The sequence below is a fragment of the Oreochromis niloticus genome, unplaced genomic scaffold, assembly GCF_001858045.2.
Source record: "Oreochromis niloticus isolate F11D_XX unplaced genomic scaffold, O_niloticus_UMD_NMBU tig00001171_pilon, whole genome shotgun sequence".
NCBI lineage: Eukaryota > Metazoa > Chordata > Actinopteri > Cichliformes > Cichlidae > Oreochromis > Oreochromis niloticus.
The window spans coordinates 1-20952 of record NW_020327326.1 but is presented as its reverse complement, the minus strand read 5'-3'; the positions used below and the strand labels follow the sequence as shown (position 1 = coordinate 20952).

Here is a 20952-nt window from a genome sequence, read left to right as displayed (position 1 = left end):
TTGTCGGCCAGATTCGGAGGAGTCTACGAATTGGGACAGCCTTCATGGCGTCGCTGTGATGTAATCGGTCTACAAATGCGGCCTCAGGAGGATGCAGCCGACGTTTTGGGACACAGCTTTAGTGCCAGTCAGGACAAGAAACCAAACAAATCTCTCATTTACCTAAAAATGTACTAGTCCAGTGACCCTGAAAGGCATTTTAAGTTTAAAGGCAAGCTCTGTTGTATTGTTTTAAGGCAGATATTTCCATGATTTTAAGTGTTTACATTTGGCCTAGATATGTTATATGTTCGGTTATCATATCGATATGTGGAACAAAGACTTGACATGGTTAAACAAGATACAGGAGTGATTCTGTTACCTTTTTTTCATAACTAAGATATAATTATTGTGGTCATGAGCTACGTACTTCAGCGCTGTACTGCTTCTTAATTATAGAATGCTTATTTTTCAGTTCAGGATTGTTAGGAATTTTAAAAATGCACATTCAACACTTTGGATTGAGTAAACAAATAATAAAAGCCAATGGCAGTACTTCAATACCAGTTCTTGTTACCCATCCTGTGTGAGAGGTAAAGGAGTGAAGGAGAGCCAGAATTGTCTGTACTGTTTCTGATGTGGATTAGATATCATTCATATTTAGTGTTTTCAAGGTGCAAACTGCTGAATTGACTTGCATGACTTTCAAAATTGCAAGTATGCTTTACCACACATCTTATCTAACATGTTCCTCATTAACATTATGTATGTAGACATGGTAATACATGTCCTTTTTAATTTTATTTTAAAGCCCTCGGCAAGTCTTAATCAAGAGGGGGAGACCTCAGTGTCAGATCTTTCATTTGAGCTACCAACATCATCTGAGAGCATGGTATGTGTCAAATAAGCACTTTTAGCTTATCCCATATGACCATAAGTAGCTCTGAAACTTTTTCATAACTTGCAGGTTTTTGCTAGAGTGAGTTAAGCTGTCAGTTTTAAAGAGAACCAGCAAACACAGCCCTGACCATGCATTCACTGTTTTGTTAGCATGTACTGTCTATATGTCACATACTGTCCACATGGCCTGGCAGAGAACTGAACAACAGGGAGGTTCAATCTGGCCTATGGGTGGCTTTGCTTCAGCTTTAATGCTTTGCAATCTTTGAGTTGAATTTTTCATGAAATTAACTTTTTTCCTGGTGTGGTGAAGTCAGCATAAGTCTACACAGGATTGCAAATGTATGGGAAGTTAAAATTTCTAGATATGTTATTCAGATCAAACTCATGAGGTTGTTACAGTTTACTTACAGAACTCTAAATGTAAAAATTTGTTTCTTAATTCGCTTTGGGTTGAGAAGTTAAAAATCAGGTTTGATATCTTTCTCGATGTATTACAGTCATTGCTGTCAATGTCTTACATCCCCCCTCTCTCCATAGGAAATAATTATTGATGTTGATGCTGATACTGACATCGATATAATCACTCCTGAAAGTTCATACTCTGATGCTGCTGACCCAGATGTGCCATCACTCAAACGAACTGACAGCATATTTGTAAGTTTGCATAATTCTGGTTATTTCCACACTTTTATTAGGGCTTTAACTTACTGTAGAAGACTGGCATTGCAGCATTGCAATTTTTAAACTATATGTACTTAACAAAAATCTTGGGCCACTCTTCATTCTTTGTATTTTACTAGCAATATGGGTATAGTTCTCCAGGCTTCTTGAAGGACATTCAAAGGTCCTCTTTGGCTGTTTCTGCATTTTGTTCTGTTCTGTCAGATGACTCCACACTGCTTCAATAATGTTAAGGTCCAGGCTCTGGGGAGGCAAATAAATGACTTTTAATGTTTCAATTTTTTTTTAAATTTTGGTCATAATTTCATCAGTTTTGAGAAGATCTCCAACACATGCTGCCCCAAACCATGACAGAGCCTCCACCATGTTTAACAGATGACTGTAGACCCTCACTGTTAAACCTCTCTGCTGTCCTCCTGCATACACGTTGATGACTTATAAACAAAAAATTCAATTTTGGATTTTTTTACTCCACAAGCCATGTTTCCAGTGATTTTGTTTTTAAGTCCAGTTTTTGTGTAATTCGGCATACCTCAGCATCTTCTCAGTTTCATCTGCTTTAATAACCATTCTTAAGCACCACAAACATGACAAGACTTTGAGATACTGATCTGCTGTAGGTAATCTTTTTTTTTCCTCCCCTTTTATGTTTTCATGGCTGCGATTTCTTTTTGTGCAAAAACATTCCTCTGAAAATGGTCAGGTACAAGGACTGGAGTCCAATGAGTGAAAAAGTAGACAATGTCCAAAGAAAAACTTTGAAAAACCTTCCGAATGTCTGGAGAACTATTGCTCAAGAGCACTTTAGAAATTACAAGTCTGCCTCCTTGGAGTAAAAATGTAAAGTAATGAGAGAGAGGAAAAAATACAGGAGTTTTCATCCAATTATTTGAACAGTTCTGTTCAATAATTATTTTACAGGTTGTTTTTTGGGGGGGTTTTTTGTATCTTGTTTGACACAAACATTTGACATTTGATTGTCAGTTGTGAATTCTTATGGTAGTGCTGAAATGGTATCATCCAGCCCTAATTTTTCCTTGTTAATATTATGGTTGGGTTGAAACTATCGGTAAACAAGTCTTTCTGTATACAAAGCCAAAGTTGTTGATGAAAATGACTAAATCCTATAACCCTTCATTAAGCTGGTAACAGTTCAAACAAATTCAAGTTCACTTTAATGAAGGTGTTGAAGGGGTCTCACAGACGGTGTAAGATTTTCACACCTGGGTAATTATTCTTGCAAATTTAGTTATAAATGTGTCTATCTGGTTTTTCAGCTTACCAGTGAATACCTGCAGTCAATCTCCAAGGTGGCTGACACACCAGAAGCTTCTGGAAGTTGTATTGAAAGCACTGATGATGAATATATTCCATCAAAAGACTCAGGGAATGAAAGCAGTTCAGAGGGATTTGACAGTCCTGCAAAAAGGGTCCCATTGTTGAAAATTAAGAAAACAAAGAAGTCACAAAAGACTTCCAGAAGAAAAACACTTCCAAGTACATCTTCGGGTAAGGACCATGAGACAGTAGAAAGTGAAAGCTCTCAACCTAACCAGGGAAATATTTTTGTGATGAAGCTGCAAAAAAAGAAAGATGGGGCTAGAGTATACAGTAAAAAGCATCACTGCTTATACTGTCCACAGGAGTGCCATAAAATGGCAAGGCACTTAATACGCAAGCACAGCAGTGAACTGGCTGTAGCAGAAGCAATCAGTTTTCCTTCGAAATCAAAGGAGCGCAAACTACATTTTGACCTCATTAGAAACAAGGGGAACCGTGCACATAATATTGAGGTTCTGAAAGCTGGCTCTGGGACACTAATCCCAAGTCAGCAAACTAAAAAACCAGTGAAGCCAAATGACTACATGCACTGCGTTAACTGCCAGGCACTGCTGAAAAGACATTCATTATGGAGACATATTTCAAGATGCAAGCTTTCACAGAAGTGCAGCACAGCAAAACCAGGCAAAAGTCGGATCCAGTCACTTTGTGCCTTTGCACAGCCTGTCCCAGATGGTGTCAGCAGAAAGGTTTGGGAACTGGTCAGTGCTATGCATCAGGATGAAGTCAGAAACATCATCAGAGAGGAGAAAAGTATCTTGAGACTAGGAGAACACTTGTATTCAAAACATGGACATGACAAGACCAAACATGAGTACATCAGACAAAAAATGCGAGAAATAGGACGATTACTTCTGCGCTCACGGGAAGCAGGGACACTGAAAAAAATGGAGGATTTCTATGTACCTTCAAATTTCAAGTTTGTGGTTGAAGCAGTGAAGGATGTGGCTGGCTTTGATGAAGACAAAAACATCTACAGAGCTCCATCATTGGCTCTGAAACTGGGCCATAGTCTCAAGAAGATTGCAGATATTCTTGAGTGTGAAGCAAAGATGGCAGATTTTCATGATGAGGAATTTCTTAAGAATCTGAAGAGAAGCCGGGATCTTTATGAGAAGAAATGGGATGTGTGTGTTTCATCTCGTGCCCTGCAAACTCTAAAAGAAGGAAAATGGAACACTCCTCAACTCCTCCCTTTCACCGAGGATGTAAAAACCATGCATATGTATCTTGATAGGTACAGAAAAGAATACCAAACCAGACTTGCCAGTGATCCCAATAAGAAGAACTGGTCAATGCTGGCCAATTTGACTCTTTGCGAAGTGATACTGTTTAATCGCAGGAGAGAGGGTGAGGTATCAAAAATGCCACTAACTGCATTCACCCTGCGAGACACTTCAGGAGTCCATTCGGATTTGGCAGTAGGACTTTCAGAGTTTGAACAAAAACTTTGTCGCCATTTCCAGCGCATCGAAATAAGAGGGAAAAGGAACAGAAAAGTTCCTATCCTCTTAACACCAGACATGCTGTCCTCAATGGAAGCCTTGGTTTCACATCGGCGGACCTGTGGTGTGTCTGATGAAAATCCCTTTTTCTTCTCTAGACCTGAAGCAGACACTCACCTCAGGGGATCGGATGCCATCAGACAGATTGCAAAGGAATGTGGAGCGAAGCATCCAGAAACACTGTCCTCAACTAAGTTGAGAAAGCATGTGTCCACACTGTCGACAGTCCTAAACCTGAGAGACAATGAGATGGACATCCTCGCAAATTTTCTAGGCCATGATATCAGAGTCCATAGGGAGTACTATAGACTGCCTGAAGGAACACTTGAGTTGGCTAAAGTCAGCAAAGTGCTCATTGCTCTAGAACAAGGCCGACTGTCAGACTTCAAGGGAATGAGCCTCGATCAAATCCAAATTAATCCCAATGGTAAACAAAATGTTCTTATTTTTATTTCAGAGTAAATGTCTTTTGTGCTACATGGTTTTCTTATCACTGCTTTACAGAAGAAATGCAGGAAGATGTGGAAAGTGATCTTTCAGAGACGGATGCATCAAAGGAGTCATCTTTCAGCTCCTCAACATCGAGTAGGTGACAGGTTTAACTGTTTTTAGCATCCAGCCATTTACTGCATATAAAAATAGATGACATTGATAGTTTTTAAATTTGTAGCAAAAACGTGGAATTTATAGTGGCAGACTGTTAACAGAGGGGACAACTGAAACCTCAAAGTACATGCCAAATTGTTCCGAAAGAGTTTCTCTCATTTTACTTAGTTATCACATGAATGTATGTTCAATTGTTAAATTTTCTGATCAGTTTGGTTTGAAGTGTACTTAAATGTTATAAAAGGCTGTGAGCTGTCATTACTGACAGCTGATTTCAGTTTGTTTCTGGCAGGCGGATGGACAAGAACTGTATCCCTTGCTGCACTGCCCCATCACTATTGTGCAGACACTTGATCCAAATGATAAGCAACAGATGTCTGCGCTTGTTATGGCTTAATATTTGAATAATGCAAAGATGTGGAGACATGCCATTCATCTTTACATACAGTTAATACCTCTAACAAAAAATACATTGCGTAGTGTGAAGGCTGAATGGGCACACAGTTCAACCATATACCATTACTGACTTCTTTGACTTTTGACTTTTTTGTCAAAGGATCCCAAAGATCGAGAAGTCAGCCAACCACTGATGAGTTTGATGAAGCACCCACAGGTATCCAGCAGACTAGGGATGGGTACCGGTGTCCGGTGCCATGATGGCACCGGTTCTGACATAAACGGTAGTAACCAGACCGAAAAGCAGCGCACATTTCGGTGCTTTATTTCGGTGCTTTTTTTTTCCTGAGCTGTGATACACTTTCGATTCTAGCATATCATTTTACGTTTCCGAGGATAGTAGGCGGGGCCAGGTACGTACGTTCTTTTAGAGCAGCGCTACAGATTAAAAATGCCCAAGGCGAAGCGGTCAAAAGTCTGGCTGTACTTCACAGCAAAAGATGCAAACTCAGCAGCCTGCAACAAGTGCTTTAAGCTGATACTGTGATACTGTCAAAGGAGGTAACACCTCAAATCTGATGAAACACCTGGCGACGCATAGCGTTTTTTTTATTTTTAAAGCTGAGAAATGCGCCGTGTTTGATAGCTTGCTGCAAGACCTCACACCGTGCACATCTACTGCGGGTGTGGTGCCTGTTATCGGACCCGGAGTTAGCAACATCCCCCAAAAACCCAAAGAGTAGAGTCCTGGCCCCTAGCCCTGTCAGCGTAGCAGAAATGATGAGGATGATGATGGCAGCAGCAGCCGTTCTCCTCTGCGTGAGTAGCTTCATGTTGTTCGTGTGTAATTAACGTTGAGTATGCTAACCACATTATTACATTAATGCATGTAAGGTGAACTAGCAAACAGCGTCGTAGTTACATGCGGCTGTCTTCTTGTTTGATGCCAGATACCCCCTTCACCCTGGCCAAAAAGGCTAAAATGACCAAAGAAAAAGTGGAAAACAGTTAAACATGAGATGTTTTTGGACAAAGTTTGTGTTTTTTTTCCATTGTTTAAGCACTACTTCCAGCCAAGAGTGAGACCATATATGCCCTATAGCTGCAGAAAAGGCTAACATTGTTATCTTTTTACAAAAAAAACAGCTGAACATGAGAGGTTTTTGGACAAAGTTTGTGTTCTCCATTCTTTAAGCACCGGTTTGAGCACCGTTTAAGCACCGGCACCGTTTCAAAAGTACCGGTTTGGCACCGGTATCGGATAAAACCTAAACGATACCCATCCCTACAGCAGACTAACCAGATGGTACCTTTTTTAATTATTTTGTGGTTGTTATAAACACAGAAATTTAAAATGTATATATATTTATATTTTTTTAACAGGATCCTCAACACCTAAGAGAAGAAAGGAGACAGGATCTGACATTGATGACCCTAAAGAGGGTACTTCTCACACCCACCGCACACCCTGTTTTGCCTCAGGTACCTGTCTTAATTTAGCCTCTAAGCAAGCTTCACAAATACCTAAAAAAAATTACAGAATTTTGATTGTGCTATCTCAATTTGTTAACAGGAACTTCAACAAAGGAAAAGGAGTCTGACACTGATGCCACTAAAATGGGTAATTTACACACAAACTACAGAACTTTAAGGCCCCCCACCTTCCTTTTTTGAAACCTGCTTTTACAAATTGGTAGAATTAAACCAAACAGGAGCACAGAGAGTATAGAAGTTCTTTTTTGGGGGTATATTTCAGTTGTGGAAACCTGATAACTTTTTGATTGGTATGACTGTCTAGAGCATCCATCCATCCATCTTCATCCGCTTTATCCGAGGCCGGGTCGCGGGGGCAGCAGCCTAAGCAGAGAAGCCCAGACCTCCCTCTCCCCAGCCACCTCCTCCAGCTTATCCGGGGGAATACCAAGGCGTTCCCAGGCCAGCCGAGAGATATAATCTCTCCAGCGTGTCCTGGGTCTGCCCCGGGGCCTCCTCCCGGTGGGACATGCCCGGAACACCTCACCCAGGAGGCGCCCAGGAGGCATCCTTGTCAGATGCCCGAACCACCTCAACTGGCTCCTTTCGATGCGGAGGAGCAGCGGCTCTACTCTGAGCCCCTCCCGGATGGCCGAACTTCTCACCCTATCTCTAAGGGAGAGGCCAGCCACCCTTCGGAGGAAGCTCATTTCTGCCGCTTGTATCCGCGATCTCGTTCTTTCGGTCACTACCCACAGCTCGTGGCCATAGGTGAGGGTAGGGACGTAGATCGACCGGTAAATTGAGAGCTTCGCTTTTACACTCAGCTCCCTCTTCACCACGACCTGTCGATCTCCGGCTCCCTTCTCCCATCACTCGCGAACAAGACCCCGAGATACTTGAACTCCTCCACTTGGGGCAGGAACTCATCCCCGACCCGGAGTGGGCACTCCACCCTTTTCCGGCTGAGAACCATGGCCTCAGATTTGGAGGTGCTGATCCTCATTCCCGCTGCTTCACACTCGGCTGCGAACCGCTCCAGTGCGAGCTGGAGGCCTTCACCTGATGAAGCCAACAGAACCACATCATCCGCAAAAAGCAGAGATGAGATTCTGAGGCCACTGAAGTGAAAGCCCTCCGCCACTTGGCTGCGCCTAGAAATCCTGTCCATAAAAATTATGAACAGAACCGGTGACAAAGGGCAGCCCTGGCGGAGCCCATCACCCACCGGGAACAAGTCCAACTTATTGCCGGCAATGCGAACCAAACTCTTGCAACGGTTGTACAGGGATCGAATGGCCCGTAGCAATGGGCCAGACACCCCATACTCCCGCAACACCTCCCACAGGACACCCCGAGGGACACGGTCGAATGCCTTCTCCAAGTCCACAAAACACATGTAGACTGGTTGGGCAAACTCCCATGCACCCTCAAGTATCCTTGAGAGGATAAAGAGCTGGTCCAGTGTTCCGCGACCAGGACGAAAACCGCATTGTTCCTCCTGTATCCGAGGTTCGACTAACGGACGAACTCTCCTTTCCAGCACCCTGGCATAGACTTTCCCAGGGAGGCTGAGGAGTGTGATCCCCCTGTAGTTGGAACACACCCTCCGGTCTCCCCTCTTAAAGATGGGGACCACCACCCCGGTCTGCCAGTCCAGGGGTACTGCCCCTGATCTCCACGCAACATTGTAGAGGCGTGTCAACCAGGACAGCCCTACAACATCCAGAGCCTTCAGGAACTCGGGGCGGACCTCATCAACACCAGGGGCTCTGCCACCAAGGAGTTGTTTAACTGCCTCAGTGACCTCGCCCCCGGAAATTGGCGGGTCACTCCCCTCATCCCCAGACTCTGCTTCCTCCTCGGAAGACGTGTCAGTGGGATTAAGGAGGTCCTCGAAGTATTCCTTCCACCGCCTGACAATTTTCTCAGTCGACGTCAGCAGCGCTCCGCCAGCACTATACACAGTGCAGGTAGAGCACCGCTTTCCCCTCCTGAGACGCCTGACGGTTTGCCAGAATCTCTTCGAGGCAGTCCGAAAGTCTTTTTCCATGGCCTCTCCGAACTCCTCCCACACCCGAGTTTTTGCTTCAGCCACTGCCCGAGCCGCATTCCGCTTGGCCTGTCGTTACCTGTCGGCTGCCTCCGGAGTCCCACAGGCTAACCAAGCCCGATAGGACTCCTTCTTCAGCTTGGTGGCTCCCTTCACCTCTGGTGTCCACCATTTGGTTCGGGGATTACCACCACGGCAGGCACCAACCACCTTGCGGCCGCAGCTCAATGCAGCAGCTTCAGCGATGGAGACGCTGAACATGGTCCATTCGGACTCAATGTCCCCAGTCTCCCTCGGAATGCTGTTGAAGCTCTGCCGGAGGTGTGCGTTGAAGATCTCGCGGACTGGGGCCTCTGCTAGACGTTCCCAGCACACCCTCACTACGCGTTTAGGTGCACCGGGTCTGTCCAGCGTCCTCCCCCGCCACCTGATCCAACTCACCACCAGGTGGTGATCAGTTGACAGCTCAGCCCCTCTCTTTACCCGAGTGTCCAGAACATATGGTCGCAGGTCTGGTGATACGATTACAAAATCGATCATCGACCTGCGGCCTAGAGCGTCCTGGTGCCACGTGCACTTATGGACACTCTTATGTTCGAACAAGGTGTTCGTTATGGCCAAACTGTGATTTGCACAGAAGTCCAATAACAAAACACCGCTCGGATTCAGATCAGGGAGGCCGTTCCTCCCAATCACGCCCCTCCAGGTTTCGCTGTTGTTACCCACGTGAGCACTGAAGTCTCCCAGCAGGACAACAGAGTCTCCCGGTGGGGCACCTTCCAGCACCCCCCCGAGGGACTCTAAGGCTACGTTCACACTGCAGGCGAAAGCGCATCAAATCCGATTTTTTCGCCCCTATGCGACCCGTATCCGATCATGGTATGACAGTGTGAACGGCACAAATCCGATATTTTCAAATCCGATCTGGGTCACTTTCGTATGTGGTACTGAATCCGATATGTATCCGATGTTTTAGAAAGCGACTGCTGTGTGAACGGTCAAGTCGCATTAAATCCGTCTTTTACGTCACTGACACAAGACAGACGCCAATTATCAGCGCCGGAGAAGACATCGCGAACGATTTCCTACCATCCGGTGAAACTGTTGGGAAGACAATGTTGGAGAAATGTGAACATTTTATTTTTACTGTATTTTCTGCAGATTCTGACAGAAATCTGCAACTATCCTTTGAAGCACCGCTCCTCTAAAACAGCAAAAACGATCATTATTAGGTCATCTACATTATTATGTAAATAACAAAATAACTTAAAGCAAAAATCTGGAAACATAAAGTCCGAATTCTTTATATTAAGGGCAATCAGTCAAACAATATTGTTTGCTCTGGGTCTAAACAGAGCGAGTTCTGTGTGACATCTTCTTTTGCGCATGCGGGCCGCTTTGAGCGTTCACACTGGAGAGCGTTTGATGTCGCATTTTATGTGTAGTGTGAACAGGCAGACAAAAAAATCGGATTTGATCAAAAAATCGGAATTGAGCATTAAGACCTGCAGTGTGAACGTAGCCTAAGAAGGCTGGGTACTCTGAACTGCCACTCGGCGCATAAGCGCAGATGACAGTCAGGACCCTTTCCCCGACCCTAAGGCGCAGGGAACAAACCCTCTCATCCACCGGGAAAAACCCCAACGTACCGGCAGCAAGCCGAGGGGATATTAGAATACCCACCCCAGCCCGCCGCCTCTCACTAGGGGCAACTCCAGACTGAGACAGAGTCCAGCCCCTCTCTAGGAGACTGGTTCCAGAGCCCAAGCCATGCGTAGAGGTGAGCCCGACTATATCTAGCCGGTACCTCTCAACCTCACGCACTAACTCAGGCTCCTTCCCCACCAGAGAGGTGACATTCCATGTCCCTATTGCCTGTCTAGAGCAGATTTCCAATAATCCACAAGAAAACCACAATTTCTGTAATTGTAACTGGATGTACTGAATGTACTTTGGTAGGGGATACTCAGAACGATCAGTCTAAAAAAAACTTCTAACCTACTTTCTAAAGAGCCTGATAGCACTATTGTTGCCTGTATTGTGTAACCTTCTTTGTACCCTTGCATGCTTATTACTGTTAGCTTTTTCTATTGCTGCTAGCTGCTTTCCCACCATTTTATTTTCAAGCCACGTCAGTTCAGTTGGCATTAATTCTCTGCATATAGAGAACCATGAATGGGTAAAATCATTTGCTTCAACCTTTGTCATTCTTTTCCTTCAAGAGCTCTGCCAAAAAAAAATCACACATTCTTTAACTGAAGGAGAACTGGACTAGGTATTTGACTGACAGTGTAATATTGAAACTTTTTAAATATTTTAAATTTTAGCACAGTAGATGAGTTAAGTAGCAGGGTGATAAGACTGTACTGCATTTCAGTCACAATTTTGCATGTTTTTCAGTATTTGTCTTCTCTGTTCCAGGGTCACAAGGTACATATTTTTTCTACTTACACAGTTTACTCTTCTTCCCATAGGACCACCAAGATTCAAGCAAGGACAGTGGACCACAGATGAGCCTGATGGTGACCACACTACCGCAGGTATCCCACAGACTTGAGGCTTGGCATTTGCCCACATTTCTTCTTTACCCATTCCCTTTTCCACACAACAGCTAAAAAGGCTATACTAAAATAAGCACAGATTTGCTTTCTTACCCTAATAATGCTTTTATTTCAAAGTTGTACAAATGTTCTTAGTACAACCTATCTAGACTTGATAATGACATGATGATGAATTAATAATGATTAATGTAACAAGGCAGTAAGAAAAAACGAGGTCTTTCAGTACAAGGCTTTCGTCAGCGTTACAGTAGACAAAATGTGTGCCAAATTTATTAAGGCTGACTACTTCTGGTTGATTAGCTGGTTATTAGACTCTTGTCCAAAAAGACTGTTACTGGTCAAAGAATTTACTGTTGTTACTTAACAGAAAAACACTTCTTCCTCTGTCAGCTCTTTTTTGAGAGCTCCAGTAGGTGAATACTTTTACCTGAAGCAACCAAAGTCATACAAAAGTCTTTATGTCATGTTAATTCTGGACAAGATCATTCCAGGAATCAGGGCTCTGTGTCAGAAAACATGTTTGGCTAAAACTAGGTAATCCAGGTTTTCCATTTCAGAGTGAGGGTGGATGCTGAGTCAGACCCTGTAAACCTAACCTTTTTCTTTGACTCCTCTCCTTCTCCTGGTTTATCTGAAATGGCTGACTTGCATTTTTAATCTTTTTCTCATCCATAAAGTTGCCATCAAAGGTCATAGTTGAGTGGTTTAGTTTGCAGAAATTTACATTTTTACAGACATTGTGAGATAATAGTCTGTACTTAACAAGACCGCATTTTATAATGATTTACCAACGTAAGAATGGAAACAGAAATGACATCAGATTTACTATCAGTTAAAGATGAAATTTATAGCCCATTTACCAACTCTGGATGGCAGTACAGCTGTTAGGCTGGTAGTTCCAATGTATTCAAACATTTCCTGTGCGTTACTGTTTAAAAAAATCCTTTTAATAGCATGTAGTGAGTGTCATCAGATATGACATGCCACAATATGTCATTTTTGATGACAAAGATGTCATACTGATGCAAATAAATACACTGGGTACATCCTAATTCACTAATTTTCTTGTTCTTTTTTTTTTTAAAATTGAAAGTTGGTTTGATTCTAACTCTTGCAGGCCATCTCAAAGCTCTTATTTCTGTTTGATGAGTGAGGCAACATTCACAGAAGCAGGCTTCACAAAAGTAGTTTTCCAACTGACAAGCCACCCTATTTATATATTATTGATTTTTTTATTTTATTTTTTATTTTTTTGAAGTGGCTGAGCAAACTGGTCTAATCCAAGGGTGGGCAATCTCAGTCCACGAGGGCCGGTGTCCCTGCAGGTTTTGGATCTCACCTTGGGTCAACACACCTGAATCACATGATTAGTTCGTTACCAGGCCTCTGGAGAACTTCAGGACATGTTGAGGAACTAATTAAGCCATTTAAATCAGTTGTGTTGGTTCGAGGACACATCTAAAACCTGCAGGGACACCGGCCCTCGTGGACTGAGATTGCCCACCCCTGGTCTAATCCATCACATAATCACTGAATTTCATACCAATGATGGTGTGTTGGATAAAGTCGGTCTGTCAGCAAGAAACACTGATAACTAAGTTATTTCTACTCACAGGGAGATTGTTTCTAAGCATCTGATTTGATCTTTGAAATTTCATTTTTGTCAAACATTTAAACTAAATGGTTTCTAATATTATGAATATGCTAGAATATTTTGTATTATTAAAAAAAAAATAAGTTCACAATTAGAACTTAAGTACATACTGACACTCATTCTGTAAGTGGATTCTGTGTCTCTGAGCAGGATGCAGTATGAATCCAGATGGCAGCTTGTTACTTATCTACAGGTGCTAAAGTGATAGCAGGATACAGGGAGAAAACAATGCTGCTTTCAAGTGTCTCTATTATTGTTAGTCTCAACTGTTAAAGCTGACTGACAACTGAACTGTGATTAGCTACCTCACTTAGAAGTGGATGTTTCCTTACATTTTCTTGCATCTATCCTCCATCCTTCTTGGGAGGTACTCAGAAGCAAGGAAAAAATGCAAATGATAGAAAAATGTAGGCAGCTTCAGGGACCTAGAATGTATCCACATATAACTGTGATAAAGAACCTAATGTGTAATTTGCCAGTTCACTGAGAGATTTCTTTTATTAATATTCTGAAAATTCATGATTTAACTGGACCCTCAACAGCTAAGAGGAAACAGTGCAAAATTTGAAAGTGATTACTCTAAAACTGAAGCTTCTACCCTTTTAGTTTTGTCTTAATTTATCTTAAATTAATTATTACAACTGTATTAAGTCACTTTCATTTCTATTTTAGGAACATCAAAGAAGAGGACTTGGACATCAGCTGAGGTCCAAGCTGTGGAAAAGACACTAATGTCCTTCATTGAGTCTGGTAAAGTACCAGGAAAGTCAGACTGCGTTGCCTGTATTGAGGCTTCACCGAAAGCACTTAAAAACAGAACCTGGACAGCGGTAAAGTTCTATGTGAAAAATCGAATCACTGCAATGCAGCGTAAAGCTGCAAAAAGAGTTTAACAGCCTAATCAGCCTGTTATTAATTGTTCATTTGTGCCTTGTTTGCCCCTTTGCAATGTTTTTACGTTCTGTGCTAGACCAATGTTTTTGGACGTCAAAAAAAAAACGTTTGGAAAGAATGGAACTCATCCATTTTAATTAGTTTTAATTATGTTTTGAAAAGACATTCCCGTTCTGACATATCTAAAAATGCCACCTTGCTTATCAGGGAGTACGGTCTTATATATACTTATATTTATACTTGTATATAATATGATATATATATAGATAGAGATATATATAGAGAGAGCGAGAGAGAGAGAGATATAGAGAGAGATATATAGAGAGAGGGATATAAATATATGTATGTGTGGGTATATAGAGATATAGAAAAATAGATATACACATACACTGTTTGTTGGATGTAAGGGGACTGAATGTTTAACTTTAAAAGGCTGAAATAAATGTTATGTGAAGGCATAAGCTCAGTTTGTCTGCCCATTTCGTACAGTAGGTGACTTCTTTTAACCGTCAAATGTGGTTTGGAAGAAAACATTGCATGTGGTGGTTTCGGTAAAAATATTGTTTTGTTTTCTGTTAAAGCAGATCTGATGCTTCATATCTGATGAAAATCAACTGACAAACAGAATTGATTTAAAATTATTTTATTAGCATATGTTCAGTCATACCAAGTAAAACACTATACAAAATGTTACCTTTTGCTCAACTTTTACAACATTCCTTAATTTCATAAATAGTGTTTGTGTAATTTCATAACTTCCTAACTAATATTTTAGAATCAGATTAAAAAAATAAATTAATGAAATGAGTATCTGGCAGTCAGGATGAGATTAATAAAGCAATCCATCCATTTTCTTCCATTTACCCAATTCAGGGTGTCAGTCATTATGTTATATGATAGTAAGGTTTCATGGATCAGTATTATTAACTGTAATCTCATAGACACATGACTGGTCCCCAGTATCAGTAGATAGGTTATGTCTGGTCCCCATTAAAACAAAAATTCAGGTTAAAAATTTATTTGAGAGTGTTTGACTTTTCAAGTCTCAACACTCTCTAGATGAATTTATTATGAATTTAGGAGTGAAAATCATGTCTTTACACCCTTTGGAAAGGGTGGATCCCATCAGGCACCTGTCACTCAGTGGTCCCCACGATGTAGGAAAAACAGGTATGTGTGTGTGTGTGTGTGTGTGACAGAGAGAGAGAGGGAGGGAGAGAGAGAGAGAGAGAGAGAGAGAGAGAAAGCCTTTTTATGGGATGATCTCATTGTAAGATTCAAATTCAATATATTTAGACTGGTTGACTGAATTGAATCTTGTGTGTGCGTGTGTGTGTGTGGGTGTGTGTGTGTGTGACAGAGAGAGAGAGAGAGCCTTTTTATGGGATGATCTCATTGTAAGATTTAAATTCAATATATTTAGACTGGCTGACTGAATTGGATCTTGTGTGTGTGTGTCTGTGTGTGTGTGTGTGTGTGTGTGTGACAGAGAGAGAGAGAGAGGGAGAGAGAGAGAGAGAGGGAGAGAAAGCCTTTTTATGGGATGATCTCATTGTAAGATTCAAATTCAATATATTTAGACTGGTTGACTGAATTGGATCGTGTGTGTGTGTGTGTGTGTGTGTGTGTGTGTGTGTGTGTGTGTGTGTGAGATGATCTCATTGTAAGATTTAAATTCAATATATTTCGACTGGTTGACTGAATTGGATCTTGTGTGTGTGTGTGTGTGTGTGTGTGTGTGTGTGACAGAGAGAGAGAGAGAGAGAGGGCGAGAGAGCCTTTTTATGGAAGCATCTTATTGTATGATTTAAATTCAATATATTTAAACTGGTTGACTGAATTTGGTCCTGTGTGTGTCTCTCTGTGCATGTGTGTTTCCATATGTGTACATATTTCTGATTGTGTGACTGTTATACTTTTTTTTGCTGATTTTTTTTCCATTTAACAATTACATTTGAGGGACCCTTAGCATGTTCAGGATTTTTTCAGCTGTCCATTTTGCTTTTCCAATTTTTCTATTTAACTTATTACTATTGTGCTAAGTCATAGCATTTCTGCTGCTTTTCAGTATTTGTGCTAAATACAGCATTTCTGCTAAATCATACTATTTCTGCTATTTTATAAGATTTGTGCTAAATACAGCATTTGTGCTAAATCATACTATTTCTGCTATTTTATAGGATTTGAGGTAAATATAATATTTCTGTGTAATTATAGTATTTCTACCAAATCATAGTATTACTGCTAAAACTAAAAGTATTTCCGCCAAATCTTGATAGTTCTGCTATGTTATTGTACTTGTAATTAATTATAGTATTTGTGCCCTAGCATAGTATTTCTGCCAAATCTTAGTATTATTGCTAAATCATAGTTTTTGAGCAAAATCATATTATTTGAGCATATTCATTCTATTTGTGCCATAGAATAGTATATTTGCTGAATCACAGCATTTCTGCTATGTTGTAGTATTTGTCCTAAATCACAGTGTTTCTGCAGTGTTTAGGTATTTTTGTTTAAATAAAGTATCTCTGTAATCTTGTACCATATTTGCTAAATTTCTGTATTTCTGAGAAGTTATCATGTTTCTGCTAAGTTACAATATTTCTGCTAAGTTCTGCTAGGTTATTTTATTTCTGCCGAGTATTATGTTTTCTTTACATTATTGCAGTTCTGCTAAGTTTTTACATTTTTGCTAAGTTCTTATGCTTCTCCAAATATATTACAATTTTTTGCTACTTTTAAGCTTTTTCAGCTATTTTTAGCAGACAGCTTCAGCGTTACAGCATCCACACTGCATTTTCGCAGGAAATGCAAATTTTTCTAGTTATTATTCTAGTTGCTTCCGTACGTTTTTCGCCGTGGAACTACTTCCACAATTTTCAGCCGATTTTCACCGTTCAAATTTTAAACTATTCTGCTATGTTTTCCCTTTCCGGCAATATCTTTTGGTATTTTATACTCTTATACTTTTTAAAATATTAAGCTTTTTTCCTTTAATTTGTCCCATTGAAATGAATGGGAAACTTCCGCAATTCTGCTAAAACTTGCTTGTTTTTGAAACTTAACTACTTTGTCATATTTTCACGTAGAACAACCATTCAAACTTTAAAATGTTCTCAAATTATTGGGCTATTCAGGAATAAATCAGCTTTTTCAAATCTTTTACCATTTTACTTTTGTGCCTCTTAAAGTTTTCAGTTGCAAAATTGTGATTTTTCACAAAATACATGCGTTGTTATGGTTGCTATGCACTTGGCTTCCAGTGTGCCACTGAAGGTTTTGCAGTCTTCTCTTCATGTCCGAACAACTTCTTGCTACTTGCTCAATTTTCACTCAACTTCCACAAATTATACATCAAAACGTAGGTATTTTTGCTGGCTTTCCGAAAATGTCACTATCATTGTTGTGGGATTTATAGAATTTTGGCAAATCTCCTCAGACCAACACAAAGTCTGAAAACTCTCCATAGAAAGTCAATGGAGAGTTTGTTCAAAATCACCGCTTGATTTCTGCAATGAGAGGCATATTCGAATCGTCATATCTCCTTAACGAAGCAAAGTTAAGACATAAGGCTTGTCCCAGTATATCTTCAGACACTCCTGACGCTCACAATTCAAGAATTTCTTTCTCACCTATTACCGTTCTGAAATGAGTTAGACTTGTTTGAGGGTAGGAAATTTGTCCCTGGCTCAGATTTCTTCAGATTTCAAACTCTGGAATTGAGGCACTTTTTTCTCTCGTCATATCTTTTTGATGGATTTCCACACAGACCTGAAAATTTCCATGACTGTTCACCAAAGCCTGCTGTCTCTTACAGTGAAAGAATGATATCGATACTCCAAATAGATTTAGAGTTAGAAAGCATTGTTTGAGGGCAAGTCAAGGCAGTTTTGCTTTGCCTCTACTCAGTTACAGTGTATTACAAGTCATATATCTTCAATAATTTATATTTTATCGCTGAATTATGAAGACCTGCAGATTCCCCCATCTCTTCTGAACAAAACGGTGTTAGAATGAGCATTCTAGCCCCTACGGTTAGGAAATTATGGCCATTTGTTCAAGGGGAGTCCTGAATGTGAGAAATACACTGAAGAAAACCCATAGCTCTCTGTGTCTGTCTGTGTAAGTGCTGATTACAGCAGGTGCAGCCAATTTAGCTGACCTAGATATGCCAAGCCCAGACTCTCAACAGCCTCTGCACACTTTGCTCTCTGTGTATGTGTGTGTGTATCAATATTTCTCCCATGTTAAAGTATTACTCCTCCATAATAGTATTTGTGCTAAATCAAAGTACTTCTACTACATCTTAGTACTTCTGCTCAATCATAGTATTTCTGCTGAATCATAGTATTTTTGCCATATCATGGTATTTGTGATAAAGCATTGTATTTCCACAAAATAACAGTATTATGTACTGTTATATTATTACTGCTCATAGTATTTCTGCCAAATCATAATATAACTGCAAAATAAAGATTTTTGAGCCAAATCCTAGTGTTTGTGCTAAATCCTAGTAAATCTGCTCAGTGATATAACTTCTGCTATGCTGTAGTGCTTTTTGCTAGATTATAGAATTTCTTCTAAATCAAAGTATTTCATGTAAATCATAGAGCAGTTTTTACAGTCATCTTACTGTTAAGCCATGAATTACGTTTGTTTGAGGGGTGGAAATCTGTCCTCCTCTGACTTTTCAAACTCTGAAAATGAAGCCGTTTCTTCTCTCATCATATCTCCGTGACGGAGGTAAAAGGAGCAATGAAAATCGCAGTGAAAGTTCAGCAAAGTCTGCTGATTCACCCAGTACAAGAATTGTGCTTCTATCCCACCTAGTTTTGGAGTTACATGACGTTTTGTAACTCCAAAAATCGGCGTTTTACGCCTCTCACCGCGATCTAAATCTGACAGTTCATCTCCCCGTTTTCCAAATCGCTGCTCTGTTTCCCAGTGGCACAGTTGGTAATGACGCCGGTCGGCAGCCCAAAGATCACGGGTTCAATTCCACCTTGGTCAACATGTTTTTTTCCCTAGAAATTAATACACTATCACAGACAAGTAAGTCATATTCATCATTTATTACAATTCTGCAAACTTTTATGATTTTAGCAGCTTTTCTAATATGGACCTCAGATTCTTCTTAACACTCCATGGTACAAATACTGTTCCCTTTAGGCTCTGTGTATCTGTGTGTGTATCAATATTTTTTCCATTTTAAAGTATTACTCCTCCATAATTGCATTTCTGTTAAATCAAAGTACTTTTGCTACATCTTAGTACTTCTGCTCAATCATAGTATTTCTGCTGAATCATAGTATTTTTGCCATATCATGGTATTTGTGATAAAGCATTGTATTTCCACAAAATAACAGTATTATGTACTGTTATATTATTACTGCTCATAGTATTTCTGCCAAATCATAATATAACTGCAAAATAAAGATTTTTGAGCCAAATCCTAGTGTTTGTGCTAAATCCTAGTAAATCTGCTCAGTGATATAACTTCTGCTATGCTGTAGTGCTTTTTGCTAGATTATAGAATTTCTTCTAAATCAAAGTATTTCATGTAAATCATAGAGCAGTTTTTACAGTCATCTTACTGTTAAGCCATGAATTACGTTTGTTTGAGGGGTGGAAATCTGTCCTCCTCTCACTTTTCAAACTCTGAAAATGAAGTCGTTTCTTCTCTCATCATATCTCCGTGACGGAGGTAAAAGGAGCAATGGAAATCGCAGTGAAAGTTCAGCAACGTCTGCTGATTCACCCAGTACAAGAATTGTGCTTCTATCCCACCTAGTTTTGGAGTTACATGACGTTTTTGTAACTCCAAAAATCGGCGTTTTACGCCTCTCACCGCGATCTAAATCTGACAGTTCATCTCCCCGTTTTCCAAATCGCTGCTCTGTTTCCCAGTGGCACAGTTGGTAATGACGCCGGTCGGCAGCCTAAAGATCACGGGTTCAATTCCACCTTGGTCAACATTTTTTTTTCCCTAGAAATTAATACACTATCACAGACAAGTAATTCATATTCATCATTTATTACAATTCTGCAAAGTTTTATGATTTTAGCAGCTTTTCTAATATGGACCTCAGATTCTTCTTAACACTCCATGGCACAAATACTCTTCCCTTTAGGCTCTGTGTATCTGTGTGTGTATCAATATTTTTCCCATTTTAAAGTATTACTCCTCCATAATTGCATTTCTGTTAAATCAAAGTACTTTTACTACATCTTAGTACTTCTGCTCAATCATAGTATTTCTGCTAAATCATAGTATTTTTGCCATATCATGGTATTTGTGCCAAAACATTGTATTTGTACAAAGTCATAATATTTCTTCTAAATCATATTATTTCAATCAAATCTCAGGAGTTGTGCTAAAACACAGTATTATTACCAAATCATAGTATCTGTACCCAAACATATCTGTTCAACTTATTTAACTCTTCTCAACAGTCCAACACCTCTTCTTCACCCCGTTTCAGCAGAATTGAGTTTTTTCACCCCTTTTCAGCACAAATCCCAGCTTTTTCAGGTGTTTTCAACAGAAATCGCTTTTATTTCTGATTGCTGATGTCATTGTGTTTCAGCCGCCCGCACCCTTTCCAGGTGGCGCAATCAGTAATGACACGGCTCTGCAGCTCAAAGGTCGTGGGTTCAATCCCACCTTGGTCAACATTTTTTTTTCACTACAAATTTATACACTTTCACAGACCTGTAATTTATATTGCTAATTTTTTTCACTACAAATGAGTAGTGCAAAAACATACTATGTCTGCAACATCACAGTATATCTGTTATGTTATAGTATTACTACTAAATCACAGTATTTCTGCCAATTCAAGGAGGCTGACTGTTACTAAGTGCATCAGTGTACATAGGTCATCTCTTGTGTTGGAGTGCCCTCTT

At 40.4% G+C, this 20952-nt stretch overlaps 1 protein-coding gene across 3 annotated transcripts; it reads left to right on the top strand.

The window, feature by feature from the left end:
* Positions 1-80: 80 nt before the first annotated feature.
* Positions 81-15215, top strand: LOC102080509 (uncharacterized). 3 transcript variants are annotated; one of them, XM_019356645.2, is made up of 9 exons: positions 81-871; positions 1420-1536; positions 2841-4836; positions 4914-4994; positions 5572-5628; positions 6795-6893; positions 6985-7032; positions 11412-11477; positions 13825-15215. In XM_019356645.2, exons 1-9 carry the CDS (start codon positions 725-727, stop codon positions 14043-14045), a joined length of 2832 nt encoding a protein of 943 aa, XP_019212190.1. In that variant the 5' UTR covers positions 81-724; the 3' UTR covers positions 14046-15215. The 3 variants fall into 3 exon arrangements, with proteins under 3 accessions (XP_019212190.1, XP_019212191.1, XP_019212192.1); XM_019356646.2 differs by having other exon boundaries at positions 87-871; positions 2841-3072; XM_019356647.2 differs by lacking the exons at positions 81-871; positions 1420-1536 and having other exon boundaries at positions 2957-3072; positions 4508-4836.
* Positions 15216-20952: the final 5737 nt, after the last annotated feature.